This window comes from Teleopsis dalmanni, chromosome 1, assembly GCF_002237135.1.
Source record: "Teleopsis dalmanni isolate 2A chromosome 1, ASM223713v2, whole genome shotgun sequence".
Taxonomy (NCBI): Eukaryota; Metazoa; Arthropoda; class Insecta; order Diptera; family Diopsidae; genus Teleopsis; species Teleopsis dalmanni.
In genome coordinates, this window is record NC_051846.1 from 152813993 (window position 1) to 152827501 (window position 13509).

At 29.8% G+C, this 13509-nt stretch overlaps 1 protein-coding gene across 1 annotated transcript in view; it reads left to right on the forward strand.

The window, feature by feature from the left end:
* Positions 1-13509, forward strand: part of LOC119666471 — a 40040-nt gene that overhangs the window by 16479 nt on the left and 10052 nt on the right. The window contains exon 8 of the mRNA XM_038075747.1: positions 6097-6266. Within this exon, the coding sequence (XP_037931675.1) occupies positions 6097-6266 (170 nt within the window). The remainder of the gene's footprint in view (positions 1-6096; positions 6267-13509) is intronic.

The following is a 13509-nucleotide window of genomic DNA, read 5'->3' on the forward strand; positions in this document are numbered from 1 at the left end:
TAACCCAATCTTCCATACACTTTTCGTAGGCCCGTGCAGGTATGGCTTTTAGTTCCTTCAGCGAATTCTCTTTTATTGATTTCGATTTTATTGATTCGCACGGATCCAGATCTGGCGAATATGGTGCCTGAGCGATGACAGTGGTGCCGTGTTTGGTTAATCAAAAAATCTCGTACAACAAGAATTTTCCATAGTAAAAATCGCTAAATGCACTTGAGGTAGTCTCACATTAACAGCTGCTGTAAATAAACTAATTGACAGATGGCGCTCAAATTTGTACCATATGTCAAAAAAGGTTGTACCAACATGACAAAAACAATATTTTTTTGAAAACTGTCTATTACTTTCGGAGTAGTTAACAAACAACAAAATCCGGATACTTTTTGAGCAGAAGGTATTCTACAAATCATAAAAAGAATCCTTTTTCAAGAGATGTTTAATAGATTTATCGGAAATAGTGATTATTAGGCAATGAAATGAACTCTATACCGAAGGTTTTCTAAGTGGTGGTCTTTGTCCAAAGATGACCAAGAACTTTTCGCTATGAGAACTGTCGCTCTTGCTAAGAGTTAGAATGATAATAAAATTATTCTTACTTGCTTTTAATTTATTAAATTATAGTTTAAATTAAAATTTAAAGTTTTTAATAAATATTTTTCTCTCTTCTCATTTTCTAGTTCTATTATTCTGTGGTGTTATTTTTAGTCCGTATTTTCTACAATTTGTTAATGAACTCATAAAAGATTGTTAATGTTAATATTCGCGATAAATTAAGCAAATGAATGAACCGCAACCCATTATCCTTTCGTATTTTTATATGCAACCATGTATGCAACCTACACAATAGACCCAAAGAAGTGATTGTATTAAGAAAAATGGCAAATTACGGAAGTTCAAATTTTTTTTAATTGCTTTAGATAAGCTTGAGGAAACGTCAAAATCATGCACACACGTAAACTCAAATATATTAAGCATTCCTATAAGTTAGCATACAAAAGATTCGCTATTGTGTTTACTTATGTGTAATATCTACAGGATTCACTTTTGACATTAAAATTGTAAAATTTTACATGTCAGCGAATTTTCTTATTCATAGACTCTTACTTTTACTTTTACTATTTCTTTATAGAACATTTTTCTTTTGTAAAAAAAATCTTATTCATTACTTTCATTATCTGCACTGGTTGGTTCCTGTTACTACAATTTTGGTTGGTCTTTGTCGAATACATGAAGTGGAAATATAAAAAAAATCACACCGCTTGATTGAAAATATTTATATATACCATATATAATATGAAATAAGAGATATTTACTTGTTATAATATATATTACGTTACAAACAACCATCTAGAGTTATTAAATTAACTTTAGGTCACCTTTCAATTGTCACCTTTCAATTATGGTATCTCCTCTTTAATGGTATATTATTGTATTAAAACTGTGTCAACAATAATCGAAATATTTGTATTTCTCTGGTATAAGCTCCCATTAGAAAATTTGTTTGATAACTTCAACAGAACCAAAACGGCTACCCAATAGCGAAAACTTTAGTTTTGAGAATAATAAAATTTCATTTCATTTTACAAATTTTTCTTATATCCAGAATTTGTTTTCACCAAAACGATATTTAATATGTTAATATAATACACATTAGTGAGTCCATTCCTTTAAAAAGAACGCTTGATATACGAAATCACGAATGTCAAAAAAAAACTTAAAGTATACCATCGTTTTTGAGTGACTTTGATATAACTTCATTCGGTTACAATTCTTTTAATCCATTTAGATGACTGTTGACAAAATTACATATCAATCCCATAAACCAATATCTCTCCAGTAATTATGATACTAAGTCATAAATCTCCGATTTTCTTTAAAAAGAACCAATCTATGCCGATGTTGTGACTCTATACATCAATTAACCCTTTTAACCACCGCAATAAACAGTAGATCAAAAAGTAACAACCTTGTCTCGCTCGACTACATATTCTAAATGATTCGCTACTAATTATAATTTTAATTAGTTTGACTAATATACTTCTAAATTATATATAAATTTAGATATAATAGCGAATTATATACAAGTCATTAGAGCAGTCGTCAAAATTCCAGTTCCAATTCCGAGACATTCTAACGTTATTCACGGGTGACTGATTTTATGTGACGGGTGCAACCTAAATTAAAAATCCTGGGGATTGAACTCGCTGTACGCACTTATATTAGTTCATTACTCAGCGGGTGCCAGATAACTATCCAGGGGTGTCAAGTGAAAGCTGTGCGGCCACTTCGATTGAGGAAGACGTTAAAATTTTTCATGTTAAATGCAATCAGATATATTGCTTTGTATAGTCGCCCTCCGAATCGAGTACACAAGGCAACGTGTCTTCTTCGTAAAATCTTTGGTCCTCTACGAGTTGGCCACAACTACCGCCTCTGTATGAACTACAAGCTGTACAAATTTTATCATGACATTGATATAATTTAGCGAATTAACATCCAGCGACATCACTGGTCATGTCGTGAGAATGAATGATGATGCTCCACCGAAAAGAATATTTAAAACAGTAGTTGGTGGAAGAAGGTGTAGAGGTGGACCGTATCTCCAGTGGAGATAACCCGATTTGATGTACGAGACTGGAGAAGCTGCACAAGCAGCAGAACCGTCTGGAGGAATATGCTGCGTCAGACCAAATTCCGGTAACTTACTTAAATAAGTAAGTAAGTAAGATTGTTGTAGTCAAATACCTGCTTAAATTCTAGAAATAGTTGCGATTTCATATTATTTTTTTTAAATTTTTATTGATATCTATTTCAAATGGCTTTGTTGAAATACACAAAAAAGCTATCTCTTAGTGTTGCTTTACTCAACTTAAACGATTTAATCGTTAAATATATTTCAGCGCTGCTAAGAGTACAACAATCATTATCCCTATTGGGATTTCAACTTCTGACTCTAACAATTTCTGCTATACTTTTGTCATGTATTATATTTATAATGTTTTGAAAATTCTACTTGTTTCATAACATCAGTTATTAAAGTACCGTCATTTTTGAAAATCTCTTTTTGAGCTTAAGTCCTTTGTTATCTTGTATCATCCTCTCAAACCTCTCTCATGTGTAATGAAAATATTGCTCTTCAGGCGCTAAAATGCTATCTGCAAAATAGCCGTGGCTCAAAAGTAATAGCTAAAAGTCGGAGGACAAGCAACAAATAAAGATCGATATGAAAGGATGATAAAAACCCTATACTCGACTGAAAGAAGAGAATGACAGAAGTTTGAGAAAAATATTTTTATATAATGATGAAATATCGAATGAAAAGTCGCTTCCATTACCATAGACCTTTAAGTTATAGTTAAAGATACTATTTGAGGTAGATTTTGTAGATCCTGGTGTTAGTAACATTCTTCGATACAAAAGAAAATAACATTCTATTATTGCACATTTTCTATTAAATGATCAATTACATAAATTAGAAAAAATAATTAAACTTATTAAATATATATTTATATACCACGTCTAAATATCTAACATCTGTATAGAGTACACCTTTAAGTCGTCATATAAATCTAAATTTTGACTATCGGTACTTTTTGTTGTATTGCTTGTAAATTTTATTAAGGATGTCATAATTATCGCGCATGTATCTGTGTACATTAAGGATTATTTGTGTTCGTATGTATAGTATGTATAGTGTGTTATTGTTTGCTTACACAATTACAGCAATTTTGCGCTTCATATACGAGATTAAGACAAGAAGTTTTTTATTTTGGAAATATTCTTGTGTTTTACTTTACGGAAAAGTCAAAATTCTTTGTTTTCTCGCACAAAAGATAAATAAAAAGTTGCTTTGTTCAAATTGCCGGCCTACCTATGAAGAAGTGTTTTATTTTGTAAAGTTCCAAGATAGGCAATATTTTTCTGATGCTCACATTAATTGCCTGGTACGTGTCTTGTGAATGTCTGTTTATATGGAAAGGCACGAAAAAAGGAGTTTGGATTTGATGTGGTGTTGAGTCGTTATGTTGTGAAATCACGTAAAACAAAATTTATCTAAAGAAAGGGATTTTATTGTTAGATTCATACATTAAAAATAATTTAAAGTAATAAAATGTATATCTTTTTTTTTTGGTATTTTATATTATTTTTTTACTTGTTACAAAATACGTACATGTATTTATTTTTAACATTAACTTAGCTTTCAATTAATTATATTTTTTTTTAACATCAAAAATGTTTGTATAGAATAAAGCTTGCTGCAAAAAATTATTAAGAATTATTGTTTTATTTTAGTGCTCTTAACAAGCATATAGCATTTTTGTTGAATTTGTTTTTTCTTCGCGTTTTTAGTGCAGTTAGCTTATTGTTTTTTACTTATATATATATTATTTGTTCTCTTTTGATGCTACTGGTTATCCTATTTTAACAAATGAACTTCTTTTTTAATTCAATTGTTGAAGTCAATTAAGATGTAAGAAATTCATTTTATAAAGCATCTTTTTATAGCATTAAATTAGAACAACAAACTTTTGTTATTAATTTTTTCTTGCCGAGAGTCGTCTTATGATAAAATGCAATTCTCGAAACAGCATTGTTTGATTAGCCAAATTTCAATAAATTAACTAAATTGTTGTTGTTGTCTTTTAATTTCTATTCGAACTCTTGAGACTTTTATTTTTTAAATAATTGAATTTTTTTACCCGACTATTTAACTGTTTCAAATATCCCAAACACTCATCATCAGTTGTTTTTGAATATATTATTTGGTTCTATAAGTCCAACTTATAGAAATTTCAACCAATTTTTTATTTGTTAAAACTTCAAGGATATTGTTTTTATAGAAACATCATTTGTTGCACATTTTTACATAATTTTTTATTGTGTAATATAATTAATTGATAAATAATATTTTATGGTTGTAATATCTTCTTATTAATGGTTGCAGAAATTACAAAATTAAAAAACAGTTTTTTTTAGTGTCTAAATTTTTTTTTCGTTATGGATCAACACCTTTTACCATATTTCTAACATCTTTGTCAAGCAAAAAAATGATCTGAATCATATTTGACGTTCCTAATTGCTTTATAAAAAAATTTTAATAAGTTTTGACAAGTTGTGAACCGAAAGTGCCAGATCTGGGATCTGGAAAAATTACTAAGTGTAGTTAAACTGCAACTGTCCAAATTGTAACTCACTTTTTTTTGTTCCTAGTATATATAGCTGAATAAAATATATTATAAAATTGATCACAGTATTTGTAGAACCTCATTTGAATTCCCACCAAATATACTGTTTCACCTTCAATCTTTTCTTGACATTTAAGAAGTAAATAACGGACATCAAAATGATGTTTTCCTGAAAAAAAAATTGAAATCCATTATTGGATTTGGATTGAAATTACTTTCTGCACAACCAATTATTTTTCTTATAAATTGTGCAGAAATTACTTTCTGCACAACCAATTATTTTTCTTATTAATTAAGTTGAGCGCTGAAGCTTTGCGTGAAAAGAGTGAAAAGGTTTACTTCACAATTTTAAAAATTCAATTAAGCAAGCAATTCATAACCGATTTCTAATAATAACTTAATTACATTAGTAAATGATGTTTCTATTTAATTATATTGCAAAGCAATTTTAATGTATTTTATTCTCAGTACATCATTTTAATTTTTTTACATTATAATTTTAAACATTTTATTTTTTTACTTTAATTTAACATATAAAATGTATTATTGTTACTTAATTCTTCAGTATCAATACCTTATTTAAATTTTGACTATTAATTTATCATAAAAGCTAAAAATAATTCCCTAATCCGAGAAACGAAAACAATCGCATTAGATTTTTAATATTCACAGCATACCGGGTGTTGGAAAAACTTCCACCATAAAAAAAAAATTCCATCAATAGCACCCATCAGAACTATGTAATACAAATATCTGTATTTCGATAAATATATCCAAACTTGTATATTCGTGGATCAAGTAAAAGTTTCTTGCATTTATATTGAAAAATTGGAAAATACCCTATATATTTAATATATTTTAAATTATACAGAAGTTCAACAAAAAAATAATTCATTTATTTTTATTACAGACCCTGGTGCCATCAATACCACAAGATTTTAAAGTTGAACGTCTTCACATATCACGCAGTGGTATCAGCATGGCTTTAGCTGGACCCAAAGGTGTAGCTATTATGGAATTACCACTTCGCTATGGCAAATCTGGTCAATATATGAATGGCAAAGAGAAAATCACATGTGGGTAAGTCAAATAAATGCTAATTTTATTCTGAGTGTAATGACAATCTGTTATCCAAAATTAAAATCAAAACTCCATTAACATCAAAACTCTAAAAGTGAAAAAAAGCGAGGAATACTAATAAATATTGTCATTACTCAAGCTTAAAATTAAAATTACTTTTGAAAAAGAAAATCAACCGAAAAAGAATTATGATAAACTGCATAGCGCAACATTTTGGATGCAAAACTTTGTTGCGAAGTCTTAAAAGTTTCCATTTTTTCAAAAGCCATTATTATAATTTCCCGCTTATTTATTTGCCCGTTCACTTACTACCGAAACTGAGAAACTGAAGCCGAAACCGATGCTAGTTAAGGTGAATTTTTAGAGGTTAACTTTGGTGTAAAATGTGCTGCGTTTAGCACATCTGTTTTTTATTGCTTTTAATTTGCCATTAATAAAGCATTTTCCAAAGTGAAAGTCAGGCGTCATTACTCAGCTTCGCCTCAGAGTAATCAAAGTAATTGCAATTATATTGAGACGTTCCCATTCCAGTCCCCACTTCAAACACCAATTGCTAGTAAATTGTAGCATAATGTAGTAGTCTTTCTAGAAATGATAGCTATAACTCAATAATTTTGTCATTTTTATGGACTGCAATTATAATTACTCATTTTAATAACTTCTTATTCAGCAAATAAGTTGGTTTGGGATTTTTTTTCATAAACGCTAAAAATTATTAAAATAAAATTTTAAATTATAAAATAATTACACACAATTATTTATTAAACCAAGAAAAACGAATAATACAAAAAATATGAACTCCATTTTTTCTGTAAATTGGTAACACTGAATTGTGTTACCATTTAAAATTTTAGCGCTATATGTTGCCATCACCTACATCAACTTTTTTGCAATTATACTTTTGAGTGTTCTGCGATAGCACATACGAGTAATATTCAACTGAACTGCTATTACCACTTCGTGGAATTCATTTAAAACCATAAAACAAAAATCTCCATAAAACTTGCAGGTAAAACTTTCTATGAAATCTATGACTCTATGAAAAATGTGTGGAAGAAGGTTAGGTAAAGCGCTGGAATAGTAATATGTTAATAACCAATAGAGTCTACTTGAAGACAATAGATTAAATTTGATTGATTGATTTTTTTAATGATAGCTAGGTTTAATATGCGACAAAACTACTGCACCAGAACTATATGCAACATATATAGAGATATATATTTAAAAACGATATTCAACATTTAGATCAAAGATAATTTGAGCGTGATAACTATTAACATACTATGAGCGGGACAGGTATTTGTACCCGTTGCGAGGATTGTCACTTATAAGCGGGAAAGGTATTAGTACCCGTTTAAAATAAGTAATTTTAAGTGACACAAGGGAAAATAATGTTGTATCAAATATATGACTACATCTCACTTAAAATTACTTATTTTAAACGGGTACTAATACCTGCCCCGGTCATAGTGTGTTAAGAACGATATCATATTTTATTAAGGATACTTAGTTAATACCGCAAAATAAATATTTGAGAATTCAAAATATGCCCGCGGATTTAAAATAGAAAACGTAAACTAATTAAAACAGTCATTATATTTAATGTGTGCCAAATAGAATATGAAAAGAATGCACCATCGCTTCTGACAATCTCGAAATGATTTCAAAGATTTCATACTGAATATCTGTGGAGAACCAATCGCATGAAGGTATTCAAAATTTTCCATTAATTATTTAAGCATCGTTCTGGTGAAGTGAAAAATCATGGTCAGTCCAAGATTGATCCAGTAAATTGCTAAGGGCTATTTCAATGGGTTCCAAAAATATTTATCGAGACTTAAAATGTGATTTGTTTGCAAGCTTAAAAAGTGGAGGATACAAGCATTTTCAATACAATTTTAACAGGTTATAAAACTTGGTACTATGGAGTCCAGAAGGTGCTAATCCATCCATCCATTGAAGCCATATAACATAAGTCAGCAATAAAAGTAATGAAATTAGTTTATATCATCCAAAGAAAAGTTGCAGCTATTATTCCTTTAAAAACTAAATAGATGATAACTGCTAAATTATATATAAAACTGTGTTCACCACCAGTGAACAGTTTAAAAAAAACCGCCAGTGTTTTTTATCCTTAACATACGGTAAACCATATTTACATTATTAGCGAAAAAAATATTGACCCTGGGCTGGTTTTTTAGATAGCTTAATACCTTTTGCTTTTACCAATTATTGCTAAAAACAATTTTTACAATAATTTATTTTTTACTTGATTTTCTAAAGTGAAACTATTTTATAAATATTAAAGTATAAATAAAAATATCTAAAATTTTAAAATAGTAGTTTCAAAAATTTCGTTCAAGAATGACTAAATAGCGACAGCAAAAAAATTTTTTATTGTACATCTTACAATGCAGTCCTCGCTTTTTGAGAACAAAATTATGCATTTTGAATACCAAATTTTCTAGTCTTTCTCTGACAATAAGCGTACATCCTTTTTCATATCACAGGACGTTAAAGCGTCTTTTTTGAATTTTTGACAAAACTTTCTCAACATTTTTAGTTTCAAATAGTCTTGCAATTTCTCTTCCCTCGCCTCTGTACTTTTTGAGATGTTGCATTTATACTTTTCAGAATATAATGCGAATTTTCGATTGCTCATTTGTGAGGCTTTTATTTTTATTATAAATTACTTTATAAGGGCAGGAGGGAGACTGCCAGAGTTAGCCGTGGTAATAGTTGAAACAAAATCTTTTGATAAAACAAGCGCAATTGTGCATTTTATGCCGCTTCAAATACTGAACTTAAAGGATTATTTACACAAATTTCACCGAAAGAAATTCGCCACAATTGCAAACAACTCAGTTAAGTGTAACTACCGCGGCTAGCAGGATAACGAAGTCGGTAATGTCGTCAAGGACGGAAGGAGGTCTTGTCTACATGCAAGGAGCATAACTTTAACAAAGTTTTTTATTGTCATATTATATAGTATAAAGTTTCAAAATGTTTAAAAAAAAAGCACTGGCAGAAAAATTAATAGCTTTTTAATTTTTTTTTTAGTTTTTAGTTTAATTATTTATAGTTGTATCGAATAATCGTTTATTAAGCGTAAAAATTTTTCATTAATTTTTCATTAAAGTTTAGTATATTTTATTGCGGATAATTTTATAAGTCCAACCCCAAACATGGAAAGTATTAACATTCACTTTCTTGGGACCCGTTATGCCAACATTATAAGATTTTTTAACTTCTGTAATCATTCCTTTTAAAGTTTTCGATTCCAACTTTTTTTATGAACAAAGATGAAGAGTATCACAACAAATGTTTAATTTTTTCCTTTGTACAGTCTTCCTATATAAGCTTCTGAAGAAGTCTCTTCTTAGATCAGACAATCTAGTCACATAAATCAAATAATGAACTGTAATAACGAACTTATTCAGGTTGACACTACGCCTAAGAAGATTTTGACACTACCTGGGTGATTTTGTATGTTCCACTTTAGAAGGTATTTAGAGTTTGTCTTACTTTTCTTTTTAATCTATGTTTTATACATCTGATATTTATGTGTTGTTTGAACAAAAGTACTTTGTATGGTCAGTTCGTCAGCTTTATAATTTTTGCCGATATCAGTATAAAATCGCTGTTATTAATAATGAATCAATAGCAGCTACTTCGATGTTTAGATTATTCGATAGGTCAGAGAATAAACAGAGCGTTGTTGAAATAGTTAGCGTAATTGATGAACCTTGCTTACTATTACATATCTACACATCTCAAGGGAAGAATCAACGAACCCTTTTTGCTATCCGTCATGCAGATAGCATATCAGTCTACAGTAGTGAATACTAGGTCACCTAGGCTAAACTTTATCAAAAAATGCATGTAACGGTAATAAAAATGCTATGCTGGTCATCAGACATCACAGAACTGGATAAAATTAAAAATCTCAATCATGAAAAATACCTCGATCATTAGGTAAGCTACAAAAAAATCGATGAAAATTGTATGGTGATATAACGAGAAAAGACGGATAGCCATATTTGTGAATAGAGCCATGAGTATAAAGATACTTTAACAAACCTGGATAAGCAATATTTTTGCCGACAACAACAGAAAAGGAATAATACCTTGAAAATGGGACAATATAGGAGACATTATCCTAACCTTCCTTAGGAAATGACGACAACAAAATAGAAAGAAGTAACACCTAGAAAATGAGACAATATTGAAGAGATGTTTCTAACCCTGCTTAGTGGTCACCCCTTTATAAAAAGAAATTACTAGTATGACCCAATCCTTAAATTAGATAAAGGTTATTTACTTTACTTTAATCATCGACAGTTAATCTGCACAATGTTATTGTCTTAATTTTGTTTTTATACTGTGAATGACATGCTTTCTGTTTCACATATAAAAAAATATGGCCATCACTATATATCCTATTACACCTCACCACGTTAACCGCATTTTGAATGGTTTTCACTTTAGCTTAAAAAACATTTCAGAATTCGATTGTCTGAAGCTAATTACCAGACATATTGACAGGGTCTGAAGAAACACTTTCATATAAATATCTATTTCATAGTTTTAAACCAACTGTTTAAATATGATTAAACTTTTTTAAGAGCCATTTAACAGTACAGATCTTTAAGCTTGCTTAATAGGAATAAAAATTTTGTGAACTTTATTGACAGTTGTACTTGAGGGGATATTAATATTTGTTCTGATGTCATTGAATTACTGCAGATTTATTGTATGTTTGTATGTACTAATTTACATTTCAAAACCTGGTAGTTTTGAATATCCTTTCGGTTGTAAATTAATCATACATATTTCTTCTATAGAATCTTTTGAAATTTATATATCTATCTCTTTTTTTGTTTCTCTTTCTCTCTGTATCTTTTCACCTTTCTCTTTCCACTCTACATCGCTTTTCATTTCTGGTTCTGTATATTTATAAAAGTACTATATTTTTTTGTGATATTTTTTTTGTTATTTGGTTTGTATCTCAAACACTCAGCTCACGAAAAATATCATTTATGTAACGCTTAACTCTTTCGCATCATTAATGAAATACAAAAAAAAAAAGAAAAAAATTTATAATCAAAAAGGTGGAAAGTGTTGATTTAGGGTTGCAAACAAATATTTTGATAAGTCAAGTAAACAAATCCGGATCCACGCCATACCACTCATGCAGGCGCGTAAATATATTAAATAGTATTGAGAGGAACTAATTTTCATTAAAAGGATTAAATAATATTTTGTAGCGGTAACTTGCCTACCACCACCCCCTTATCAAAATTGTTGCACATAAATTGGTGGTACGGAATTATGACAAAATATGAATTAACATAAAAGACATAAAAATGATATTTGAAAAACGCTGTAGCTGCGACTGTGACTGCGACGGCAACGGCTATGGCTATTGCTTTAGCTTTAGCTTTGACTTTGGAGCGGCTGAATTGTAAACTTGCAAGACAATCGACATTATAAAAAGCAAAGAAATTTTTCCGCAGCGCATAATAATGAGCCACATTTGGAAAGTAAAGTAAAGGTGTACGGTAATGAACACCCTTACATCATGCCACTTACCATCTTCCTTGTTCCAACACGATGATGAGAATGCCACTTACTAACTCACCCGCAGTTTATTATTTTCAAAATATTCAAATTTTTTGGTAATAACCGAAAACGGCTGACATAGAGCAAAACCCTCGGTAAGAGCAGTAGCAGAAGCAAGAGTGGGTCTTATAATGTTCAAAAATCGCGCATTTTGCCTAATCTACAAAATTCGCTTATCCCTGTATCCTGTTGTTGGTTATGTATTGTGTCGTTCGTTCGGTAGTCGAAACTTATTAAAATATTCAAATTCACTAAAAAAAAGTTATTCGCATTTCATAAGCAGTTTCTGATTATGGGCATTTCAACCGTTCCGTCTCCGTCTCGTTGCCAAACAAATACCAGAATACAGTGGATGTCCTGAAATTACCTTAGAGTTCTTTGCTGATATCAGGTAATTTCATTTGACGTTACAATAACTGTCAAATTACTTCGATTAGCATAGAAATGGGGACATTCCATTCTGGTGGCGGACATTATTATTGTTATTATTTTTGTTTGTAATAAAATATTCAATATTAAATTTTATATATTATGTTTTTATGAGTATTAAAAATGAATGTTTTACGGAAATTTAATGATTTCATATTTTTGTTGTTAAGTGGCATTAAGTTGCGAGGGAAGATGAAATATTACATTACATATTTATAATACATAAGTTTACATTAGTAGGTATATTAAATAACAAAACCTGCTTAAATAAAATATAAGTCAAATTTTATAATATATCTTATGATAATTTAAAGGTTAACCGTATTACCACTTTTACATTAATATATAATGCTAGGGGACTCTGACCTCTGCGGGCTTCGATCGTCAATTCCTGTTATATTCATACGTACTCCTTCATATACAACAATATGCATGTGCATGTGTTCACTAGAAGAGACATCAAATTTTGTTCTAGTTTTGAGATTCTTGAAAAAAATTGAAAGTTTGGCGGCGGCAGGTAGGAAGTTTGGAAAAGCCCACTTGAGCTCAAACAATGGCCGATTGTGGTATCACAGGAATAGCATTCGTACATACATAGATTTAAATCAGTATACAGCCAACGCCGAAAAAGATAACGAGCCCCCAATTAGTTAAAGGAAAACCAAGCTAACAGTTCTATAAACTTGATTAGATCCCTAAGATTACTGAATAATTTTATTAATTCAAAAAAGAATTACAACAATATTTCTTCAAAAACAATATATATTTATATATATAGATAATAGATTATATATATAGATTATATATAAAGATAAATGTACAAAGGCACGATAATAATGTAGTGATACCTTGCTGATGTCATAAATATACGACGGCACATATTACTTTTCTTTATAAATGAGAGATATATATATGTATTTATATTATTTAGTTTTCCGTTGTTTAATGATTACCATTTAGTGTTTGTGCAATATATCCTCAGCATTGTAGAGTTTATAGTCAAACTTAACTATTGGATTGTATATTAAGAGTAACATTGATTTTAAATTGATATTAACTGATAGTTAAAAAAAAGGTAACCAGTAAAAGTGTTGAAGCAATGTGGCTACATAACGCTACAGACAACCAACGAGCTTGGCTACAGATTTCAGAAGGAATCTGTATCACTAGGAACGCAGTTGTCTATTCATGA